General features: G+C 43.2%; 1 protein-coding gene across 1 annotated transcript in view; it reads right to left on the reverse strand.

Annotated features, from left to right (window-relative positions):
* Positions 1–26,664, reverse strand: part of KLHL40 (kelch like family member 40) — a 60,028-nt gene that overhangs the window by 15,843 nt on the left and 17,521 nt on the right. Inside the window, exon 2 of the mRNA XM_069211015.1 lies at positions 9,905–10,065. Coding sequence (XP_069067116.1) covers positions 9,905–10,065 — 161 coding nt within the window. The remainder of the gene's footprint in view (positions 1–9,904; positions 10,066–26,664) is intronic.

Genomic DNA, 26,664 nt, shown 5'->3' on the forward strand with positions numbered 1-26,664 from the left:
CCCTATCAATATTACATGAATTATTTTGCTACTGTATCCCCATTGTTAGAAATTGGGTCTCTAGTTGGCAGAGGAATGCACCCTGTCGAAGTAGGGACGACAATCCTAATCAGGATAAGTCAGAAACACACTTTAAATTGACCTTTGCTCACCCTCTGGTAGCTTGGAACAAAAAAAAAAAACACACACACACACACACACACTCTCTCTCTCTCTCTCTCTCTCTCTCTCTCTCTCTCTCTCTCTCTCTCTCTCTCTCTCTCTCTCTCTCTCTCTCTCTCTCTCTCTCTCTCACTCTCTCACACACATAATGAAGACACCACAAAAATACTCCACACCCAAAAATAGGGAATATTTATCTGAGCAAAACAAGACCAAATGACAAAAATCCAATCAGTAGAAGTTGAGATGTAAATTTTTAAAGATTAAACTAAAAATAGTGTTTAGAAGTCTCTGGAGGTCAAAAGATTTCTTGACGTCACAAGGGACAGGTACAAATTCAAAGTTCAGGCTGACTGGAATGGCGGGTAGGCCAGCTACAGAACTCATGCAAGGTCCGCTAAAACAGTACCTATGATGGAGCAAAGCGTCATCGGCAATGGCACAATGCGCTGGTTCTGATCCTCGCAGTCGGGTCCCACATCAGCGTTGCACTCCGTTGAATTGAAAGTGAATTGCCACCGCCACGCTACGAAGAGTTGGCGTCAGGCCGTGCAAGCTGTGAATCTGCTGTCATCGAACAGCCTCTGCATCATTGCTGAAGGAGCGATGTGGCCGACATTCTCATGCACTCGAGGCAATGTGTTGTTTTTACAGAATTCAGCTGCAGAACCCACTTTTGAGGCCCAGGACTGGACGGGGCACCTCAGGCAAGGGTTGGACTCATAGATGGCAGAGTCCAACAGCACCAGGAGAGTAGCAGGCAGTCTGTGATGTCCCTATGACTGCAGAAAAACAGGGGGCAAGCCAGCAAGCTCTTGGAGTCACTCGGGGTTCAGCAGGACGGGTCCAGTCCTTGTCCTCAGCAGGGCAGAGATCAGCAGGCAGCAGGGCAGAAATCAGCATGCAGCAGGGCGGCTCAGCAAAGCAGAGAAAGAGTTCCTTGGAACAGTCAGTCCAGGCAAAGTGGTAATCCTTACAGCACAAAAGTCTTTCCTCCAGCAGAGTTCTTCCCAAGCCCAGAAGTCTACTGATTTGGTAGGGTTGGAGACTAATACCTATACAAAAATTTGAAGTGGAGCTGACTTCAAACCATCTCCTTAAGTGCACAGAGATCCTTCCTTCCTAGTCCTGGCTCCAGACTAGCAGTAGGAGGTAAATAGCCTTCTGTGTAGGGGACAGGCACTTCCCTACTGAAGTGCAATTGTTACACTTCCCTTCCAGCCCTGGAAGGCCCATCAGAATGCAGATGAGTCCTTTATCACACCCACCCTTCCTGTGTTTGTGGCTGTCTAGAGGGAGTGCACACAGTGTAGCTGCCTCCTAGCCTAGATGTGTGTTAGAGACAGGCTGCAAGGCACAAAGAGCAGAAAGTCCAGCAAAATGCCCACTTTCTAAAAGTCGCATTTCTAAAACAGTAATGTTAAATATGACTTTACCATTAAAGAGGATTTAACATTCCAATGATATTAAACATGATTTAGTTATTCTTTTCTGATCAGGAATTACATCTTAAAAGTATATTAAGAAATTCCCAATGCTGACCAATGAGAGGAGTTGGCCTCACAAGTAGTGAAAAATGACTTTGGGAGTTTTTCACTACCAGGACATGTACAACTTAAAAGTATATGCCCTGCCTTTTACTTACATAGCTCCCTGCCCTGTGGGCTATCTAGGGCCTACATGAGGGGGTGACCTATATGTAATACAACGGGAGTTTAACTTGGCAAGAAGTTTTAAATGCCAAGTGGAAGTGGCAGTGAAACTGCACACACAGGCTTTGTAGTGACAGGCCTGAAACATGTTTAAAGGGCTATTTAAGTGGGGGTCACAACTAGTACTGCAGGCCCACTAATAGCATTTATTTTACAAGCCCTAGGTATATGGTTTACCACTTTACAAGGGACCTACAAGTAAATTAAATATATAAATTCTGTATACACTAATGTTACCATGTTTTAGGGGAGAAGCATATGCAGCCTTACATTCTTTAGCACCTTTTCTCACTCGTACCCACTCACCCACACAAAAACGTTTTGCAGAGCATTCTCCAACTTTTGCTACACTCTCCCTGTCTTCCTTCATCATCCTTTTCACCAGCATGAACCATGCCTTTCTGCCTCTCATAGTGACAAAAGGTATCTTTCCAGTGACACTATTGGGAGTGGTGTGGTGTGCCCATATCAATTTTCTCACCACCTCTCTCCATTGGCCTCCTTGGTACAGGGCTAAATATATGCCTTCCTTTAGCGTTCTCCAGCACCACCAATAATTCACTTCTGGACAAAATTCCACTTTCCATTGACATTTCCTCGCACACATGCTTAAAGGATGCAGCATCCTCAGATACTCTTCCATTGACTGGCCACCCCTCGGTCATGTAACATCACGTCATCTTTGACAGCTTGCACCCATTCGCCCTTCTGTGACAGAGTTTACACATGCAACACATTCTTCATTCTCGCACTCCTCATTGTCTTCTTGATAACCTACTGGCAGCCTCGCCAAACAATCAACCACAATATTTTTCTTTCCAGGCATGTACTTCATGGTATATGAATATATCATCATTCTCAGCACCCATCACAAAATTCTTGATGATGCACATGCTGTTCTTCTATTAGTAAACACATCAACAAGAGGATGGTGATCTGTGCAAATGAAAAACTCTGTTCCCCTCCCAAATATTTTGAAGTGACATACTGGCCACCAACACGCTAAAGCTTCTCCTTCTATTGTGGAGTACATGCACTCAGCATCAGTGAGTGGTTTCGATGCGTAAGCAATAGAAACTTCCTTTCCCTACCTCTGTTGTATTAATACCGCACCTTAACCTATAGCACTGGCATCAGTACAAATTATGATTTTATCACATGTGTCATTTGGGTTAAGAGCTGACACAATTTCCTTCTTGAGCTGTTTGAATTCTTGGTCACATTCAGTACCCCACTCAAACTTGGCATTTTTCATCATGAGTCCGTGCATCCACGCAGTCTTGTCAGCAAAGTTGGAAATGAAACGAGAATAATACTCTGCTAGTCCCAGAAAGGATTTCAATAGTTCCTTGTCCAATGGTGACGGTGCATCTTCAATAGCTTTTACCAACTTGTGTTTTGGTGACACACCATTTTCATCCAGCCAGTGTCCCAGATACTCCACATCCTTGACACCAATTCTACATTTGTCTGACCTTGTAGTCTATCCACTGTTGTAAAATTCCTAACACCTTTGCCAGAATATCGTCATAGTTCCTCATATCCTCTGCAAAGATCAGTATATCATCTTGGAAATATGTCACGCTCACCAAACCTTTGAATAACAGATGCACTGCCCTCTGGAGCACTGCTGAAGTAGATGCCAAACCAAAAGGCATTCATTTGAATCTAAACACCCCTTCTGGAGTGATAAAGGATGTAAGGTGCATTGAATCAGGGTACAAACCTATCTGGTGATAAGCTGATGTCAACTCCAAGGTGGAGAATATTTTTGCCCCCTGGATTGTTGTCAACATTTCACCAATGTTGGGCAGGGGGTGCCTGTCCATCCAAATAGACTTGCGGTGACGGTCTGACTGCTGCCAAAGTGGTGGTCCGCCACTTTGGCGGCAGTCAGACCGCCACATTATGACCGTAGTGGTTCGGCCACAGTCGGCCAGCTTTTACATGGCGGTAGCACTGTCATGTAAAAGCTGGTGGAGACGGGGGGGCGCTGCACTTGGCATTGGTAGTGCAGGGGCCCCCCTGGTCAGCCCTGTCGTGCTTTTCACTGTCTAAGTAGTGAAAAGCATGATGGGTGCTGTTGCACCCTACGCACCGCAACATTGCCGCAAGCTCGATTATGAGCCGGCATCATTGTTGTGGACTGTTACCCGCTGGGCCAGCAGGAAACTCGTAATAGGGGCCACGGAAGGTCACTGCACTGGCCGTGACCTGACCCCGGGAGTTTGGCAGGTGGTCATTTCCGCCCACCAGACTCATAATGAGGGCCATAGTCTTTAAGAAAAGACCCTTTATTCTTCAATGACTCGCAATAAGTGGCTTAGGTGCTCCAAAAAAGTTCCTTTAAACTTAGTGTTAATTAGTCTTTAATTGTAAAACTTCTTGGGTATAATAAATGGCAATACGTTTCCTCTTTTTCTTTTTTTTCCCACTTTTAATCACGTTTCTTAAGAATCCGTGAAGGCGCGTTCTTTATCATTGAAAATCCAGTTTAGTTCCCTTAAATGCTAGTGGTGCGTAGACTACCATTCAGTCTAAACTTGGTTGATGTTGTGTGACCTCATCACGCATTTGTTGTCGGAAAGCACTCAGTCTCGATCATACATGCCCATGGACTTGCGAGCTGCATGTGTTACAGGCAAGCAAATGCATATACTTCGGGCTGGAAATTGCTGCACCCCTTCGTTGTACAAATCAAGCTCCGCCCACCTGTGGGGATTTACTCCACCCTGTGCTCTCTAACAGGCCTTTAAGTACCCTGCCTGCAATGACGTGGCTCCAACACTCTGATAGACAACAACAGACTGCTGCTGGCTCTGATGAACACACCGGTTGCTCCCTGCTTCACAGATCCCACCTCCGTCGCCAGTGAAGAAACTCTCCAAGACCGGTAAAGTGAATTGCACTTAGGTATAATAATTTGCCAAATAATAAAGAGTGAGCTACCAGCCATCCACACTGCAACTGTCTTTCCTTTTCTCTCCTTAACTGTCTTCCGTTCTCCCTGTCACCCACCACATTCCACTGGAATGCAAGTGACATCATACTACAACTGACAATAACAACCCCCCTTCACAAGAAATGCTAATTTTTTCCATTATAAAATCCAGCCATTTTGACTTTTTCAATGCCTGTTTCATGTTTATAGTTCTAGGCTATTTTAAAAATTATAAAAGTGTTTCAGCCAGGTGCCAGTTATTCCCAACTACTACCACTGATATTGCATTCTTGGAGAGCATTCAAAAACCATCTAAAACATTACATTTTTGCCTCCCTCTGAGACATAAGTGGATTTTCTCTTCAGCCTGTAAAGACATCTCTCCTTGATGTTTGCTTTTATAAAGGGGAACTGGAGAGGAGGCTTAGAGCCTGACGCACATCCGGTCATACTTTCAAGCTTTCTCTTTAATAAGATGACCTTGACTTTCAAATGTATCTCTTGAAATTGTCTGGATATCCTGCCAGTGAATCATATCCCGCAAGTGAATCATTTTTTTTTTTACGCTCCGGTGGTGCAGAGTGCAGGCTCATGTTTATGAGGCCACGCAAAACCACTTTGCGTAGCATTTAATGGCCTCATATATATCTGTAAGGTGCAGCACAAGTTGCTGTGCTGCCTTACACTGCATCGGGGGCATTCCATGGGCATTGCAATGGGTTTACCCACGCAATACCCATGGGTTTTGAGGCATTCGCAGATTTACAAGGCAATGTAAACCTGGGAATCGGTCAAAACCTTAGGCCTCCCCAGGGCAGGCACAACAAGGAGAAATATCTTTATTTCTCCTCGTTTTTTCTTCTTGCTGTGTGTGCTGCATTTTGCAGCACACATAGGAAGTTGAAAACGCCTCCATGGATTGTTTTTAAGCAGGAAGGCGCCCCTTCCTGCACAAAAACAATCCTGCATGCAACGCAAGCACCCTTACACCATGGTGCAAGGATGCCTACGTTGGTACTACGCAGCAAATAGTGCTCCAGGGCCGGGGGAAAGGACAGGAATGTGCTGTATTTTGTAAATACAATGCATTTCTGCCCTTTCCCTGTTGCGCAGGGTAGCACAGCAAGGTTACTTGCTGCGCGACACTGCACCACTTTTTTGTAACTATGCTCCTAAGTCTTTGTCTTCTTCAGTGGGGGAATTTGACATTAGAATTGTATATGATGGGTAGCCTGAATGCATATATGGCAGGCTATCCCTAATTTAATACTCGGCCTAAGCACTGGAGTGTGTTGGGTGAGAATGAACTTCTCAACCAAAATTGGTTGCACATTAATTTGGCATGAATGTGTGTGTGAGAAGAGCTGGCTGAAGTGTAGCAGACTAAATTCATGCTCAAGCCATTTCTTTGGAAGAAGCAAAAGGACTGCTGCCATGGGTAGAGATTTTAAGATGTATGTGCTTCAGCCAGGACCATGAAAAGGACAGAAGGGGCTGGTGGCTCCAGGGACTTGTGAGCTCTGATAACTCCTTCTTTGATGACTGTAGGCCGGAACAGCTCCCATCGGTGAGGCTGAACTGCATGTTTTAATCCCCTCATTCGGCCCACCATCTCCGATTTACACCGATACCGTGAGTCTGCAATCTCCACAGTGACTCCAGTACACAGCTTCATCGCTTCAGCTTTGACAGGCATGAGCACAGTCAGCAAATGAGGGATTGCAACCGGGGTGCACATGCGTGTCTGGCTCATGCACTACAGGTAGGCACCTGTGGCTGTCCATAGTGGTTAGATAGTAGGGTAGAGTCCTGGACGCCCTACTAGTAATCTTCAGTGGCTCATGAGTGAACAACCATGTAGAAGGATGTAAGATGAAAGTAGGGAGGGTGCCAGTGGGTGCATAGTATCCTGTCTAGTGATGCCCCTATGACAATCTGTTATCTCCCTCCTACTTCTAAGTCTGTTGATTGTAATCGGGTTCAGTCAGTTCCAATGCACACCATGGTGACGTATGTTCAGCACCTTAAGTTTGAGATGCTCCTGCTAATATAAAAAGGATCTCTTTCACATGATTCACTGCTTTTTCGATTAAGTTTAATCAAATAGCAAAAATAAAATAATCGTGTAATTACTCTCAAAGACACCCCACCACAGACACACACATTAATTTGTACAACAGGTGATTTAACTGACTATGCTACTTTACGGGCATTACAATTCAAAAGCTTCTTTACCAATTTGGTTTGATCATGATATAAATACAAATTTAAATACAAAGTGTGGCCTCCACTCATTATCCTCCAGCAGACACTCAGGGGCATATTTATACTCCGTTTGCGCCGAATTAGCGTCGTTTTTTTCGACGCAAATTCGGCGCAAAACTAACGCCATATTTATACTTTGGCGTTAGACGCGTCTAGCGCCAAAGTATGAGTAAAGAGCGTCATTTTTTTGCGTGAACGCCTTCCTTGCGTTAATGAGATACAAGGAAGGCGTTCCCGTCTATAAAAATGATGGCGACGCAAATGCGTCATATTTATACTCCCGGGCAAAAATCACGCATTTGCGCCACTTTTTAACGCCTGGGTCAGGGTAGGCGTTAAGGGGCCTGTGGGCTCAAAATGAGCCCACAGGTGCCCTCCCATGCCCCCAGGGACCCCCCCTGCCACCCTTGCCCACCCCAGGAGGACACCCAAGGCTGGAGGGACCCACCCCAGGGACATTCAGGTAAGTATAAATTTTTTTTTTTTATATTTTTTTTTTGGCATAGGGGGGCCTGATTTGTGCCCCCCTACATGCCACAATGCCCAATGACCATGCCCAGGGGACATAAGTCCCCTGGGCATGGCCATTGGGCAAGGGGGCATGACTCCTGTCTTTACTAAGACAGGAGTCATGTAAATGGCGTCTGGGCGTCGTTTCAAATGGTGCAAATCGGGTTAAGACGATTTTTTAGCGTCAACCTGACTTGCGCCATTTTAAGACGCCCTAACGCCATTTTTCCCAACGCCGGCGCTGCCTGGTGTACGTGGTTTTTTTCCACGCACACCAGGCAGCGCCGGTCTGCTTGCGCCAGCTAACGCCATTCAATAAATACGGCGCCCGCATGGTGCTTCAGAATGGCGTTAGCCGGCGCAAAAATTTTTGACGCTAAACTGCGTTAGCGCAGTTTAGCGTCAAAAAGTATAAATACGGGCCTCAACCTCCTGAGCAGTCTTTCTGGATTTGTGGTGTTTTACATGCAGGTGATACTATTTCTAGGGCAGCTGCTCAATTCCCAAGTTTATAAATTGCCACAATTATTGAAGCTCTTTTTATACAACATACATAAACCTTAATGTTTGGATGGAGTTAAAGGTTTATAAGAAGGTTCTTTACTTTCTAAATTATCGTCTCCCTCTGCTGGCACTGTTAACACCCTCACCCTCTATTCTCCTAATATCCTTAGCTGCCTCCTACTGCTCCTCTCTTGTCACAATCTGTTTGAGTTTGGTTCACCTTACGAATTGTTGGTAAACCTCAGCTTTACTTCCACCCTTTGATTCCAAGGGCCTGCATACATCCCTGAAGGCAATGGGTAGCAGTTGGACCTACCCAACCTGCAGAAAGTAGAGATCCATATCACAAGGGTCATTCCTTTTACCACTGCTCTTCAACATATGTAACCTTCATAATATTTATGTTATAGATGTGCTAACACCTTAGTAGAAGTGACATCAATATTCTGCGCACAGTGTCAGTCTGAATTTACTTATTCTGAATATGTTGTCAATTAAGCATTTATCTCTAAACTTATTGAGAGTGGATTTAACAAAGGAATCTTTAGCTTTTGTTCTGCCTACATGCTTTTATGTTGAGAATGTTGTAGTGCCAGCAAGCGTTGAAGCACTCTGTGATGTCATCAGGGAATGTTGGATTGGTGCTAAGTGGAGAGTTGAGTGTATGACATTTAAATGTTAGAGGTGGGAAAGTGACGTTCAGCTTTGTGAACACAAAGTGTAACGGGCCAAGAGCTGTAATTCTCAGCTTCCTAAGGATGCCTTAGTAGAAAAATGAATAGCTTTAATTATTAGAGCGATATCTGGGACCTATTGGGAGACGTTCCATATTCCTGAAGGCAGGAACCCTTTCCTAGGTGCAAAGCTGCTAATTATGAGTTGGATCTTGTTGTCATTAGGGCACAGGTGAATCATCAGGATCCTAGTTTGGTTCCATTGTGGGAATGTCACCTCTGATAATGATAGAAAAGAGCTCAAGAAGCACTGTATAGATAAGAGAATGATAGAGTGCACTATTTGCCAGAGTTAGAGTCAGTGGTTGCTGTTTGCCTGAGTGGCAAAAGTGAGTTAAAATCACTGGCTACCAAAAAAACCACACACAGTAGTTATGGTTTCCAGGGAACTAGAGTACACTGGAATCCTACTGTGTGTAAATTATTATCTGGATGGATCCAGACACAGGCTTAACTTAAAACTCTTCAAACGTTGGTGATATTTGTCATAGTGCATTATTATTCTGCAACGATGTAGTGTGTCAGCACACAGGTGTTATGAATGTGTTCATATCCAAACCAGGTTCCTAAATTCAATATGTGTATGTTTGTGTGTACACACTCTCTCTCTCTCCTGCCCCCTCTCCAAATGAGGCTTACTTAAATAGAGGTTTTGGTGCTGGAAAGGAGAGGAATGTTGCAATCCCATTCCACTAGCCAGCATCCTCAGCGACAGTTCATCTCACATTGTGAGGAACATGAACATAATCTTTAACTGTGACTTATTTGTCACCCAAAACGTAAGCACAGTAGACCAAAGTTTAAACATCCCATCTCTGCAAAATCCAACCACTGTTCAAAGCAGACTACCGAATGGCCAGACCTTAACGTTGATTATAGTGTAGAGTATATGTTTCAAATATGTGGTTTAAAAGAACTTATCGTAATGAGTACCACCAGATTAGAACAAGTGCAGAGCCAAGATTTGTTCTTTAACTGCAAGAAACAATATAATACTAAATCCCATGACCCCCTAGAAACACTTTCTTGGCTCCAGGACCAAGCCTCATTCAAATTCAGCCCACCCCTACACTTACAGTCTGTCGTAGCATAGCACGGAGTCCAGAGTCTGTTCTCCTTCCTTCAGCTCCTTCCCTCCAATGAGAAATATCGAGTTTTCAGCCTCTCCCAGGCCAAAAAGGCACCTGGGAGAAGGTACTGCTGGCATTCCAAGCCAATCAGAATCCAAGTGATCAAACTGCAGTAGGAAAACAATGATACAGTGTATTTAGTCATTAGACTCACGCTCATGTACTTAAGTAGAAAGGAAATGTTTTTCCTTAATTGTTTGAAAGTGACCTTTCAGTGCAAGCAGATATGTCGAATACATAACAATTTGCAAAGTGTCAGGCAGTTTAGCAGGACAGAGATCAGTTGGCAGCAGAATGTAAATACTAACAAGCCCAGAAAACAGCAAACTACATTTCTCATTTCATGGCACCTTTCAGAAACATACAATACCATTTTCAACAATTCTGACATCGGACACCAAGGACCAGTACTATGATGGATTGCTCCTTCCTGACTGGAAGGACCCAGTCAGTCAGGCACTGTACACCTCAGACGCCCGCAACCTCATCTGAGGAGTTCTGCTAGGAGCCTTCCTGAGCCTAACTCTTTTCAATGTATAAATGATCCTTCCTGCCAGCATCATCCACTCCCACAACAACAATGCCCTCTCCTAACCTGATGACATGTAACTCATTCTTTCCCTCATGGACAAGATGCCCAGTACCCACAGTTCAATGCCTGCATGACTGAAATAGCTCCCTGAACAAAAACAAACTGCCTGAAGTGAACACTGACAATATCAAAACTTTGACCTTCTGGAAGGTCTAGGACTGACACCCACCCTTACTACCCACATCAAAGCATAAAGATCATCATCAACACAAAACTCGACATGACCGTCCAAGTCAATGCTGTCACTGACTCATACTTCCATATCCCAAAGATACTGAGGAATATTTTCAATATGGTTCCCAATTAGCACCCAGAAAACTGTCATGCATGCCCTGTTCACAAGCAAGCTAGACTACACAAAGTTCTTCTATGCCAGGATCAACCAAACTCACCAAAAGGCTTCAGACCATGCAGAACTTAGTGGCCAGAATCACTTTCATCCTCCCACTCTGCACACACATCACATTACTCCTGAAGGAACTACACCAGCTCTCCATACATAAACTAGCACAATTCAGATTCCGCACCCACACTTTCAAGGCACTACATACCAATGTCCCAAGATACCTCAATAATTGCATCAGCTTTCACAAACCTTTGAAACACCTGGAAGGTTTGTCCTGACCCCTACTTGCACACATCCCACACATACGGAAAACCAGATTGGGCAGTCAAGCCTTCTCTTACATCACTCCTAAAACATGCAGTGACATGATGTTACACATAAGAGCCTCCTTCTCACTTCTTGAATTCTGCAAGAAGCTGAAGACCTGGCTTTTTGAATAATCCTACAAGGCCATAGGTACAGGTGCTGTGTACAGTGTCAAGATGCCTTCCCAGATGATAGTGTGCTCTACAAATTTGCATAAAATAACAATATTGTATGCATCTGCAAACATACAATGCTAGAGTGGTGTATGGGAATAGTGGGACTAGTCTTAGGGTGTATGAAAGTGTAGGAATTAAGAAAAGAGCCCTTGCATGAAAAAGTGTATAAGAATTGTGGGAGAAGCATCCTTACTACTGTGCCGGTGAACCATTGATGTTGGAAACCTTAGAAATAATCTGTTTAGTCCTCAAAGGTTCAGTCATTTCCAGTGGCTCTTCAAAGTACATGTGCACCCCTTGGCTAATTGCATGCTGTGTTGTGTCTTGTCATGTTGGTGGAAAGTGTACAGTGTACAGTATGTCATTAGTATAGCCTATCCATTTCTACACCTATACTTTCAAAAGCAAGCAAATGATATCCATATATGTTGTGACTTTGAAAAGGTCTTCCAAACAAGTGTAAAATCGGACCATATTCAAGAATGGATGAGATGGATGACAGACAGAGAAAGAAGCCTTTGCTTAATTGGGTGAAGCACCATAGTGTGGTGTTTTCACAAGATCATCTTAAATCAGATGTCATTCCTACAGCACACATCCAGTACTCTCCTTGCCCATCACCAGCTCTAAAGTCACAAACCGGGGTCACTGTTTGATCCTGCCCTAGAATTCATCTCACAAATGAACTTTGTGATGAAGAGCACACACCTGCAGCACAGCATGTTCAGAAAAATTACCATGTTAGTTGATTTTTAGCACACCATGGTCTCGTCCACTTAGTGGTGATATGATGCTTGTATGACAAATTATCAGGAACAAAAAAAATACAACACACAAATATTGTGACACAAATAGACCCATAATGCCAAGCTTACATATATTGTATGGTAGGTAAACTACTCCAATATTGAAAAAATGTATACCGTAATATCGCCATAACATAGGTAAATATATTGAAATACCTACATATAGCATTATGTCATTTATTTTATTTACTAAGGTTTAAAGAAATACTTTCATTAAAAATAAATAGAAACAAGTAATATAATTATTGTAAAATAAAAAAAACTATATATTAAAAAAGGAAACAATATGTAAACATTTTAAAACATTATATTGTAATTAATATAAAAAATAACAAATATGTACACATAACAAAAACATATATCACATTATATTAACAAATAAAATGAATGCACAACCAACAAAATGAAAATATAAACAAAAATGCAAATTATTTAATTTGATAAAAATCTTAAAACTGATTTAAAATAAATAAATTAATTAATTACATATTCATATTACTAAGAAAACAATAGTAGGGAAAGCGTTGGACTTTGTTTGGGTCAGATTTACTATTGCCACTCCAACATATAACATGCATTGGCAAAGCCAATAGGTTTCACCTTTGTTTTTTATTTTGAATTGTATCTTAATAACTGGATAGAAATATTTAAAAAAATGTTATAATAATGTTTGTTTTGAATTTGATAAACCATTAATAGTTGTTTAGGTTGTGATGTAATTAATATCCGAGGGTTCCTCACTTGTAATTTGTACCTTATTTAATATGGCATTGTTTTAGAGTACAGTAATTTGTAGTTAGTAAAGTGCCACAGCCCCTGCTGCCCCACTGGAATCATGCCCCTTTTAACTACAAAGTAACCACCATTGTGACTGCCTGTTTATTAGTAAAATATAGCAATGTGTGGTGTTTAGAGGAGCTAAAACAACTTTCAGCCCCAGTGCTACTGCACCTGCTGCACCATTCAAATCATGACCGTAATGCCTGCAAGATAATTGCATGTGTGACTCCCTGTTTAGTAGTAAAATATAGCAATATTTTATGTTTAGAAGAGTTCTGACAAGTTTTGGACCTGGTCCCACTGCACTTGCTGCGCCATTCAAATAATGGTCCCGGTGCCTGCAAGATAACTGCACGTGTGACTGCCTCTTTAATAGCAAAATATTGCAATAGTTGGTGCTAAGAGGAATTATGAGAACTTTTGGATCCGGTGCTACTGCACCTGCTGCACCATTCAAACCATGAACCTACCATTTAACTCATGACCCTATTGCCTGCATGGTAACTACACTTATGACTGCCTGTTTAGTAGTAAAATATAGCAATATTTGGTGTTTAGAGGGGTTGCTAAAACTTTTGTCCCCAGTGTCACTACACCTGCTTCACCACTAAAATAATGACACTAATGCCTGCAAGGTAACTGCACTTTTGACTGCCTTTTTGGTAGTAAAATTTCGCAATAATCTGTGTTTAGAGGGGTTCTGACCCATTGTGGCTCCAGTGCCACTGCACCTGCTGCACCATTCCAATCACCACCCTAATGCCTGCAAGGTAACTGCACTTGTGACTGTCTGTTTAGTAGTAAAATATTGCAAAAATTTGTGTTTAGATAAGTTGTGACAACTTTTGGCCCTGGGGCCACTGCACCTACTGCACCGTTCAAATCATGGCCATAGTGCCTGCAAGATAACTGCACTTGTGACTGCCTGTCAATAAGTCACTGAGAGAATAACAATTCGAAATAAAACATCACCCCATTATACAAATTACTTTTCTTTAAAAAAATTCAAAAAAAGAACACACAAATAATTTTAATATTTACAATTGCTATTCATCAGAAGTGTAATTATTAAGGAATGAAATACACAACAAAATGAGCCCAATCTCTGCATGGTTAACATGCACACGTGATACTACATTGCAAGATGGACAACATGTTTACACACATTTCAACGCAAATTGACTTGCATTCAGTTCATCTTTTCGCACAAGGACACTAACAAGTAAACAATCAACAAAAACCGGAAGGTGTACTTCGGCCACGCTCCACGTGGTGGCAAAAGCAGAGCAGAAGAGCAGGGAGTGACCTGCTAGCCAATAAAAGGCAAGTAAATTCAAGCGAAGTTGGAGCTACATTTGAATGAACAAATGTAAAGTTCATGTAAGTAAGGGGTGAAGTAGGGGGCGAGTTCTAAGTCCCTTTAAAGAAATTTGTTTTGTAGCATAATGCTTCGCAAGCACAATGCAAGCACTTTGCAGGCAAACCTAAAAATGGGGAAGTGTTAAACCTTAGAGGCGCCAAACTTACTATTCTCACTCCAATGTAAATATAAGCACAGAAGGTGTTGGAATTTGAAGGGGCTAGATTTACTATATCCACTCCAGTATGGGCAGCAGTAGTCAAATTATTGCACTATGGAGGGGCCAGAATGATTTCTCCCTTTCCAAAATAGGTAAAAGAAAGGAAACTTAGCCTTTGAGAGGTTAGATTTACCATTACCGATTACATCTGACCCACAGTAGGGAAAGCGTTGGACTTTGGAGGTGTCAAATTCACTAGTCCCCCTCGATCTTAAGTAAAACCAGGGAAAGTTATGAACTTTGGAGAGTTCAGTTTTGCTATTCCCACTCTAATCTGAGTACCAGTAGGGAAAGTGTTGGGCTTTGGGGGTTAGATTGACCATTTCCACTCCAACATGTGCAAAAGCAGAGAAAGTGTCGGACTTTGGAAGGAGTTAACTTACTACTACCCTTCCAAATGGAGCAACAGTAAAGAAAGTGTGGGACTTTGGAGAGTGGTCAAAGTTACTATTCCCGCTTCAACATAAGCAAACGCAGGCAAAGTGTTGCACTGTGGAGGGGTTACAGTTACTATTACGACTTTATTCTGAGCAACAATAAGGAAAGAGTTGGACTTTTGAAAGGGATCAAATTTACTACTGCCACTCCAGCACAAGTAAAAGCAGGGCAAATGTGCCATTTCCACTCCAATCTGAGCAAGAAAAACTGTTTGACTTTGGAGGGGTTCAAATTTACTATTCCCATTCTAATGTCAGAACCAGCAGGGAAAGTGTTGGACTTTGGAAGGGTTATATTTACTATTCCCACTGCAAACTGAGCAACAGCAAGGAAAGTGCTGGACTTTGAAGTAGTCAAATTCAGTATTCTGACTCTAATGTATGTAAAAGCAGAGAAAGTGCTAGACTTTGGAAGGGTGAGATTTACTATTCCAACTCTTATTTAAAAAAATAAATAAATAACTGAGAACTAAATAAAAAGTGCAATATTCAAAATTAAAATACCTTCATTAAATATAACTAAAATTAAAATGAATTCTAAAAATATAATTTTTACCTCAAAAATAAATTAGAAAATATAGAAAAAATATAAATATTAAAAATAATTACACTTTCCTCCCTATTACCTAAAAAATAAACAGCAACGAACAACTGAAATCAATAAAAAATATAAAAAATGAAACATTCTCAATGATTAATTAGTTACTGAATGTAATAAACTTTAAAACAATTAAATATAGCATTAATTTAAAAATGTTACAATTAAATAAATGAATCATTAAAAAATAATTACAATAATAAGTCTCTTAATTTACATAATTATCAATTAATAAATTAAATTACACATACATTCATTATAAATTAAAATTGATACTTTACTTTCCCACCCTAATGCCCTACAAACCCAACAAGCACTACTAAATAAAAACAATCTAATAAAATTCCAATACACCAGTAAAAATTACAAACTATACTTAAAAGGTTAAATAGAAATATTATTTTATTACTACCTTAAAATTATACAATAATTCATATTTATCAAATTCAATAAAAAATATTTTATAAAACTATATTAAATAAAACAATACTATGTACAACAATCTTTTTAAAATGTATTATATACCTAAACAGTAAACTCTTAGCTGCTATATTCTGTCCCAAAATACTTTTTTTGAGAGTTGTTAATATTTTTGACATGATATTTGGGGATCGTAATATTTTTTCCACAATATTTTATGTAATTCATGAGTATGATTCTTGGGCCACTGTAAACCGTGGCAAGAACATCCTGACAAGATAATCCTAAATTCAGTTTAGTCCTGATTTGGCAGAAACACAGGTTTCCACCAAAATTGGGATTAGGAGTTGTGCTTGAAAACATGCAAATCAGGACATGTTTATCATTCACATTTTGCCAAGAAAAACATGGCAAATGTGAAAGGATAAAAGTTATTGGAAAGAGGGGAAACATGTGGAAATTGGTGTGTAAAGCACAGATTCCACATGTTATGCTTCATTACCAGGAACAATATTGTTATAATGTGGTGATATTGCATCCTGTATTTACCAATACCGTCTACAGTAATTTCTGCATTACTTTACTCTGGATCCCGGAAGAAGCCCTAGAACAACTTCAGCTGGTCTTAAATACTGCACCAAAAATAAACCTAGGCCCGATGTCAGAGCCCTTCTGTCCATGCTAGGGTTCCCTATTAAACTGATGGTCATTTTAAAAGGTACCCCTACAACTTATAAAGTATTTTTCTCCAGTAGTTCTAAATGTCTAGTTAAGCTGATCGGCCATCAGAGCCCAACAAACAGTGTGAAATCTTTAGCTGAAAGTGAATTAACACCATCTTCCATAAACCCAGGGTCAGATTTATCAAGGTTTCATGTAACACAATGCAGCTAGACAACTTGCAGTGGTGTGTGCTGCGTGACAGGAAGTGAGCAGGAATGCACTGGTGCATAACCTGTTAGCGCCAAAGCAGGCACTGTTGGAGTGGGTTTTGCACTGTGGTTCGGCTCAGGGCTCTCACTGTCTGTTTGAACTTCTATGTTGATTGCTGATTGAGTGGCTTCCTGCCACATATTATGCTTCCTTTGGGGCATCAAAGCGGGGCTATAACAAACATCGCTTCAATGCACGAGGGCAGTTAAGTATATGCTATATGAGTGTCTCACCAGGAGATATCATATAACAAAACATGGAGAAGAACAAACCAGAACTTTTAAAAGCTAGGTAATTGCTTTAGGACTCTTCAATGAGATGAATGCACCACTTAAAAAGTGATTTAGATTGGGTTATAATTGACAACAATTCTTTTCTATATGCTACGTTTCAAAAGTTTGTATCATTGTAAAATAATGATTGATTCACTCCATTTTTAAAATGCCACGTCACCAAAATTACTTCCTAGCCATGTGAGGGATTGCAGAAATCATCCAGAAAGTACACAACATGTCAAGATGTAGAGCGACTGTTGCCGCAGTAAGCGCCGAGTGCAGCAAACAAAATACAACTGTGGGCTAATTACTGCTGATAGTTGAGTTACACATAGAAGTCCCTTGCCAGCCCCATTTTTTCAGAAATAATGTGATAACAGTTTGGGGGTGTCTGACAGACACATTTTGAAGCTGTGAAGCCAGGTGGAAAAACATAAAACATTCAATTTGTTCAATTCAATAGTGGGGCCCACTACCACTCATTTGTGGGGACTAGCACTTATTTTTCCTCATCTGACACTGACAGAGAGCAGGAGAGTTAAAACAAACAATGGGGCAAGATGGAGGAAGAGAAAGACAGAAAATCTGTCATAAGGGGAGAAAGCAGGTATCTGCAACACAGAGATAAAGGGTCATGGAGTGTCTGGTTGTGAATTAATGATGACAGAATGGGACTCAAGACTACCACTCAGCATGCTGACATTTAATACCGCAGGTCACGGGTTTCGGAGCACAGCTTTGTGCACTGGTCCCCATTTATTTTGCAAATTAATTGCTGGTTGTAGGTAATGGTGTCCCGTAACACCTAGCTGCATCAGCGGGTTAAGGGGTGAGAAGGGCTATTGCCTACATGGGACTTTAGGAACATAGAGACATATTTGTAATGCCCTAGCACCACCTTGGGCCACATTAACATCGTTATTTTTGACGTTAATGTAGCCCAACGAGGCTGAGTAACCCAGAGCCGTATTTACATAGTGGTGCAATGTATGCATTGTGCCACTCTGTAACGTTTTGTGCTAAATTATACCTGAGCCAGGCATAATGTATGTAAAGGGGGTGTTCCCCCGTTAGGGGAGCTGGAATAATGGCGCAATTTTTACGCATTTTTAATGCCTGTTCAAGAGCAGGCGTTAAAAGGGGCTTCCATTCTTTAGAATGGGGCCCTATGTACTCTGCAGGAGTAGCGCCAATATTTTGCACTACTCCTGCAGAGTACATCAATAGCATCATGAGAAATGACGATGTTGTCCCATACCCTGCGCCATGGTGCGCCGTATTTTAAATAAATGGTGGCAGTAGGGGGGTGTTGAGGGGCACAGGAAAGTGGCACTGCACTCAGTGCAGCGCCACTTTCCATAAGTATGCCCCATAGTTTTAGGGCCACATTACGAGGTTGGGGTCTTAAGACCAGCTGCCTCATGGTGGTGGTCAGGATTGCCGCTGCTGTGGCGGTCCGACCACCACATTAAGACCCTGGAGGTCAGATTGGCAGGGTTCCGCCGTCTGCTGGGATTGGTGATCCGCAGGTGCAGGTCAGAATCAGCCAGGGCGGCGCTGCATGCAGAGCCGCCCTGCTGATTACAACCGTTTCTCCGCCAGCCCTTTCATGGCGGTATCACCTCCATGAAATGGCTGGCAGAGAAAAGGTCACTGCCCATGCACTCAGCATGGGCAGTACAGGGTTCCCCCTGCCCTGCACCCTCGCAATGTTCACTATCTGTTGTGCAGACAGTGAACATTGCGAGGGTGCTGGTGCCCTGTGCAGGCGACAGCATTGCTGCCGGCTCGATTACGAGCCGGAAACAATGCAGCCGCCACTTTCCCGCTAGGCTGACTGGCAGAAACCTTGGTTTTCGCCAGTCGGCCAAGCAGGAAAGTCTTAATGGATCCAGCGGGGAGGTAGCTAGTGTGGCAGCAACTTCCCCATTGGAAGTTCGGAGGACGGGTCTTCCCATCTGCCGAACTCCTAATGAGGCCCTTAGGGGCATATTTATACTCTTTTTGCACCGAATTAGCGTCATTTTTTTTACTTTAATTCGGTGCAAAACTAACTCCATACTTATACTTTGGTGCTAGACCCGTCTAGCGCCAAATTTATGGGGTTAAAGTCATTTTTTGGAAGTGGAGACCTACCTTGCCTTAATGAGATGCAAGAAAGTCATTCCCGTGCAAAAAATGACTCTATGGCCTTAATGCCATATTTAGGGGCATATTTATACTGGGGGGATTTTTATACTCTGTTTGCACCGAATTCGCGTAATTTTTTTACTCTAATTCGGTGCAAAACTAACTCCATATTTAAACTTTGGTGCTAGACCCGTCTAGCACCAAGACCCTGATTTATACTTTTTTTCTGTTGCGTTAATGTCACTTTTTGACGCAAAAGTGGTGCAAACTTACAAAATATTGGCCCTTATTTATACTTTTGGTGCAAAACTGCACTAACTCAGTTTTGCACCAAAACGTTTAGCACCGGCTTGCACCATTTCTGTGCACCAGCCGGGCACCATATTTATGGAATGGTGCAAGCAGGTGCAAAGGGTAGGCTAGAGTAAAAAAAATGACTTTAGTCGGGTGGGGCTGGCGGTATAGAAGAAGGGGGTTTAGCACCAAAAAATTACTTTAGGCAGGTTAGAGTAAAAAATAAATGACTCTAACCAGATTAGCGTCATTTTATGGTGTTAAACCTACCATGCCACATGACTCCTGCCTTAGAAAAGGCAGGAGTCATGCCCACCACCCCAGTGGCCTGCACAGAGGACAAAGGTCCCCTGGGAATGGCCATTGCACTCTGTGCCATGTATGGGAGCCCATTTCAGGGCCCCCTTTGGCACTTTCAAAAATAAAATGCAATCTTACCTGTACCTACCTGGGATGGGGTCTCCAGTCCATCTGGTGTGGGTGGGGGTGCCCCTGGGGCCTGGGCAGGGCACCTGTGGGCTTATTCCATGGTGTTCCATCATGGAAATAGGCCCACAGGTCCCCTAACGCCTGCCCTGACCCAGGCTTTAAAAAAGGGGCAAAGCAAGCCTTGCACCATTTTTTGACCCCACCACGCTCCCTTAGACTATTTTTGCATGGGAGTATAAATATAGCGTTAAGGCCATAGAGTCATTTTTTGCATGGGAACGCCTACCTTGCATCTCATTAAGGCAAGGTAGGTTTCCACTTCCAAAAAGTGACTTTAACTCCATAAATTTGGCGCTAGACAGGTCTAGCACCAAAGTATAAATATGGAGTTAGTTTTGCACCGAATTAGATTTTTTTTAAATGACGCTAATTCAGTGCAAACAGAGTATAAATATGCCCCTTAGCGTCAAAAACTGACGCTAGTCTGGTTAGAGTCATTTATTTTGTCTCTAACCTGCCTAACGTCATTATTTTTTACGCTAGCCTACCCTTTTCACTGGCTTGCACTATTCCATAAATATGGTGCCCAGATGGTGCTAAAAAATGGTTCAAGCCGGTGCAAAACTTTTGGGTGCAAAACTGCATTAGTGCAGTTTTGCACCAAAAAGTATAAATAAGGCCCTTAGTGTCTGCGCATTAGTCTAGATTTGCTGCTGCTGTATGAGTAGAGGAATCCGCCTAAGAATTGAGTGAATCAAGCCTTCTTGTATAGGCAATTCCAGAGTCACTGGCAGTCATGAGACAGTGGTGAGGTGGCCAAACATGTCATGCTTCCTCTAGAGGACTACTGTACTCCACAAAAAGCACATTTCACTCTAGGCCTACAACGACAGGCTGCATGCCTCATGCCACAAGTGCTGTAATTGTATGCCACCTCCTCCTGCCACTCTTCCTAGAAACAGATGTCCAAGTAATCATTGGGTTATTCAAAATATCCTACAACTCATCCACTTAATTCAGTGACATTTCATGACTCAACATTTTGGTGCACAAGCTCTCTGGGCTGGGATCCAGTGACATGGGCATGGGATGCACAAGTCATAAAACTGTTTCAGTACGTATGCAAAATAGGACCAACCAAAGTCAAAAACCACAAACAAAGCACAATAGACCTGCCCTTAGTCACTGTCCCCCTCACCCCACCCCCTCCCAGTTGGGAGCCCTTATTTGGCTATTTGGGGTGGTTTGAGCTTAGGGCTGCATATATTTTTTTCCACATAGGGTATTGTTAGAAATTGGGTTTTTGGTTGGCAGTCAGGTTACCCCCTGTCCAAGCAAGAACCCTCACTCTAGTCAGGGTAAGTCACACACTATCCAAATTATCCTGTGCCCATCCTCTGGTAGCTTGGCACTGAGCAGCCAGGCTTAACTTAGAAGGAAATGTGTAAAGTATTTGTGCAATAAATCATACAATAACACAATAAAGCACCACTAAAATACACCACACAATGTTTAGAAAAATATATAATATTTATCTGGGTATTTGCAGGTCAAAACGATAAAAGATGCAATATGAAATTGTAGAGATATCACTGAAAAGTGATATAAAGTGTCTTAAGTCTTTAAAAAGCAAACAAAGTCTATTTCAAACACAAAGTACCTGGTTTGGAGTGGAAAATCTCTGCAGAGGGCCGCAGAGGAGGAGATGCGTGGAAAAATGGTGTGTGCGTCGGTTTCGCCCCTTCACACACAGACTTGCGTCGTTATTTTCCACGTGGGGAGACGTGCATTGTTCTCTGGGAAGAAAAATGGCGTGTGCGTCGGTTTCGCCCCTTCACACACTGACTTGCGTCGTTATTTTTCAATCGGGGAAGACGTGCATCATTTCCGGCACGCGGACCGTCTCCTTCTGTGGGTCGCGGGATTACCAGATGTCCCAGGGTCTGTGCGTGGAATCCTAGGCTTGTTATCCGGCTGCGCGCCGTTCCGGTGGGCTGTGCGTGGAATTTTCTTCCTCACGGCAGGCATCGCGTCGACTTCCTCTCTATAAGTCGGGCGGCGTTGTCCAGGCGGGCCGTGCGTCGAAGTTCCGGTCGCACCGCAGGTGTGGCGTCGAGCAGCGTCTTTCCGGATCGGCGTGCAGTGAATTTTTCACCGTGGAGCAAGCTGTGCGTCGAATTTTTCGGCGCACAAGGAGTCCAGTTGAAAAAGAGAAGTCTTTTTGGTCCTGAGACTTCAGGGAACAGGAGGCAAGCTCTATCCAAGCCCTTGGAGAGCACTTTTGCAGCAAGACAAGAGTTCAGCAAGGCAGCAGGCCAACAGCAAGGCAGCAGTCCTTTGTAGAAAGCAGTCAGGTGAGTCCTTTGAGCAGCCAGGCAGTTCTTCTTGGCAGGATGCAGGTTCTGGTTCAGGTTTCTTCTCCAGCAAGTGTCTGAGGTGGTAGGGCCGAGGCCCTGTTTTATACTAAAATGTGCCTTTGAAGTGGGGGAGACTTCAAAGAGTGGCTAAGAAGTGCACCAGGTCCCCTTCCAGTTCAATCCTGTCTGCCAGGGTCACAGTAGGGGGTGTGGCAGTCCTTTGTGTGAGGGCAGGCCCTCCACCCTCCCAGCCTAGGAAGACCCATTCAAAATGCAGATGTATGCAAGTGAGGCTGAGTACCCTGTGTTTGGGGTGTGGCTGAGTGAATGCACAAGGAGCTGTCAACTAAACCTATCCAGACGTGGATTGTAAGGCACAGCAAGATTTAAGTGCAGAGAAATGCTCACTTTCTAAAAGTGGCATTTCTAAAATAGTAATATTAAATCCAACTTCACCAGTCAGCAGGGTTTAGTATTACTATTCTGGCCATACTAAACATGACCTTCCTACGCCTTTCAGATCAGCAGCTACCACTTCAACAATGTATGAGGGCAGCCCCAATGTAAGCCTATATAGGGAACAGGCCTCACAGTAGTGTAAAAATGAATTTAGGAGTTTTACACTACCAGGACATATAAACTACACAGGTACATGTCCTGCCTTTTACCCACACAGCACCCTGCTCTAGGGGGAAGGAGGCAAAAAGTTTGGGGATGACCCTGTAAAAAGGCCAGGTCCAACAGGTATCCACACCAAATCTGTGTCCTTTTTTCCAACTTCCTTTGGACTATAAAGATAGCCAGGGACTTTGGATTCCCTTGGAATGGACTGAGAAAATTGGCACAATGTGGCCAGTGTTTGAGTTTTTTTTTTTTTAAATAGGAAAAATGTGCTCCGGATAAAAGAATCTGTTTTTATTTTCCTAAACTTGGCATCAACGAACAGTTTGCAGTGCTAATCCCACCATCTTTGCAGCTTTCAGGAACATGCCGAGCTGAATAAAAAAAAATCTAATTTTTCACCACAGTTTTGGCATTTTTCAAAGAGGTAGCCCATTTTTCCTATTTTTGAACCTACTTCCAGTTTGTGGTGGAAACCAGTGTGAAACTCATGGGTGATCCAGGAAAGCTATAGATTTGTTAAAGTAGATATAATTACCAATTCAGCAAGGGATCATATGTGTAGAACCCTGAGGTGTTCCAAAGTAACAAATTGTTGAAATAAAGAAATATTGAAAATGAGTAGGAATAAAATGGCCATTTGTGAAGTTTTCATCTGTAACTTTTTTTCACAATGGCTAATTTACAAAAGAAACATATGTCTGCTAGACCCTTCTGGTTGCAGAGATATATAGGGTTTGTAACTTCCAAAGAAAACAACTGAGCTGTGCCAAACAATGTTTTTTTAATTGTCTAGAAAGTATAGACCAAGTCATTTGGTGTAATATGTGGAGTGAAAAATGGGTATGAAGGAAACATATATTTCTCACATGGGCACAAGATATGGAGTTTAGGAGAAGTGGATGTTTGTACATCTCTGAATTTGTGGGTACCCGTACTAGCATATGATTTAGAGGTTATTTTTCAAAACGTCTTCTTTCTTACACACTGACTTACATTTGGAAGGCACAAATGCAGTCAAATCCAATTAGTAATAATAAATGTTCCACTATTTTCTGCTCACACATGTCTTACTTAAAAAAGGGTACCTCACTTGTGTGTGTAGGCCTAGTGCCCGTGATAGCAAACGACCCAAAACCCAACATGGATGCATCACACTAATCCAATCAAAACTGAACCTTTTTTGCAAAGTGGGTAGCTGAGATGTTGGGCCTTAGCTCAGCCAGCACCCAGGGAAACTTAGCAAACTTCCATATTTTTTTAAACTAGACACCTTGGGAACAGGAATGCGGTGAGATTATGATGGCATGAAGGTTTTCTTACCCAGAATCTCTTGCAAACCTCAAACATTCACTAACAAAACACATTTTTCTCACATTTCTTTGATGGAAAGTTCTGAAATCTGTGGGGAGCCACAAACTTACTTCCACCCAGCATTCCCTTAAGTCTCCCAATAAAAATGGTAACTCACTTGTGTGGGTAGGCCTGCTTAGTCTCCGCAACAGGAAGCAGTTGTCAACATATATATATATTTTAAAGTACCCTAGTATCTAGTGGGCTTTCTACTTTCTGTCCTAGGTTGGCCAGATTGGGGTAATCACCCCCAACTGCCCCCCCCCGGGAAGAAATAAAGAGTGCTGAGCTCTTTCTGGGGGAGTGGCCCATGGTGGACAGCCCCCCAGCCCTATCATTCTGCACATAGAAAAAGGAAAATTCCTGTCAGGATTGTTTTTATAAAGGAAGATATCCATTCATTCACAAAACAATCCTGCCTACAATGCAGTCATCTTTGCACCATGACGTAAGGATGCCTCTTTTGGGCCTAGGCAGTAAAAAGTGCCCCAGTACCATGAAAGGACAGGAATGCGCCATATAGCGTTGAATATGACGCATTACAGCCCTTTCCATTTCACGCAGTGCAGTAAGATGGCTTATTGCACTGCATGAAAATATGATAAACATGGGCCTTTGTTTGTAGATAATAGTGTAATTCGCTTCAGAGGAGAGGAAACAGGTTTTTATCAGATATGTTTGTTGTTCACATGAAAACAACACTTTATTGTCCTAAAGCTGATAGGCTAGTTGAAAGGGTGTATAGAATGTTAAAAGACTGTATACAAAGAGCTTAAGTTTCTAAAATTCTAATTGAGGTAGCAATTCAAGAATTGTTATGGCATTATCATACCACTCCCAACAATATAACTGGTGTTGCTCCTTTTGCAGGATTCAAGGGAAGAAAGCCAGGTACCAAGGTTTCACCATGGAGGCCAAATGGAGGTGATTCAGCATAGGCCAACAGAAATTAGATGAACAAAAAACTTTGGTCCAAAGAAATATTTACAAAGTGAGATATGGCACAGGTCATAGAGTCAAGAGGCAAAAATGGAATGTTGTTGAATGTGTATTAAGAGATCAGAGAATTGAAAGGAAAAGCATCAGTATTTTTTCTAAACCAATGTGTATATCCTCTGTCAAAAACAATGTTGTGATTATGAGGGGGAACATGGTGGGCGCGTAACACCGCGGTCGCGTGCTCTGCCCCGGCCGGTGTTCGACTTTGCTGACGCCAAAACCGCGTGCCTGGACACCGCGAGCCCGATGAGCTTCGTGCCACGCCCCCGCCCTCCGTGTGAACTAGGGCGAGACGAGGGGCTGCTTTTTCCAGCAGAGATGCCAAGGAATGGCGCGTCATTTACACGATCTTGGCTGGAGGCTGCCTCTTTCTTGAATCGAGTGTACTTCTTCATAGCTGCTTCTGGGGGCCCCATTTGGAAGCAGCTTTTGGTATCCATAGGAGGGAACTGGAGGAAGACACTAAGGCAGTCATTCCTACCTTGGTGGGCGGCGGTCGCCGCCCGCCTGGCGGGAACCGCCAGAAGACCGTACCGCGGTCAAAAGACCGCGGCGGTCATTCTGACTTTCCCGCTGGACTGGCGGGCGACCGCCAAAAGGCCGCCCGCCCGCCCAGCGGGAAAGCACCAGCAACGAGGAAGCCGGCTCTGAATGGAGCCGGCGGAGTTGCTGGTGTGCGACTGGTGCAGTTGCACCCGTCGCGATTTTCAGTGTCTGCCAAGCAGACACTGAAAATCAATGTGGGGCCCTGTTAGGGGGCCCCTGCAGTGCCCATGCCATTGGCATGGGCACTGCAGGGGCCCCGAGGGGCCCCACAACACCCGTTCCCGCCAGCCAGGTTCTGGCAGTGAAAACCGCCAGAACCAGGCTGGCGGGAAGGGGGTCGGAATCCCCATGGCGGCGCTGCTTGCAGCGCCGCCGTGGAGGATTCACAGGGGCAGTGGGAAGCCGGCGGGAAACCGCTGGCTTCCCTTTTCTGAGCCGCAGTCAGAATAGCCCCAGAAGCACCACCAGCCTGTTGGCGGTGCTTCCTCCGTCCCCTACCCTGGCGGTCTCGGACCGCCAGGGTAGGAATGACCCCCTAAGGCTTCTAAAGCTCGCAGCAAGTATTTTTCTATTCTTTTGGGAGGCTCTGTTTAGATGACGCCAATTATACTAAGAATGCGGGCGTCTTCTAGGGGCCCCCCACTGGTGCAAAGCCAGAAAGTTTTCTTTAGTGTTGGGAAGGGTGAGGAGGCCCCTCAGAAAAGCGCAACTAGCTGTTTGCAAGTTTC

This window comes from Pleurodeles waltl, chromosome 10 (genome assembly GCF_031143425.1).
Source record: "Pleurodeles waltl isolate 20211129_DDA chromosome 10, aPleWal1.hap1.20221129, whole genome shotgun sequence".
In the NCBI taxonomy this organism is placed as follows: Eukaryota; Metazoa; Chordata; class Amphibia; order Caudata; family Salamandridae; genus Pleurodeles; species Pleurodeles waltl.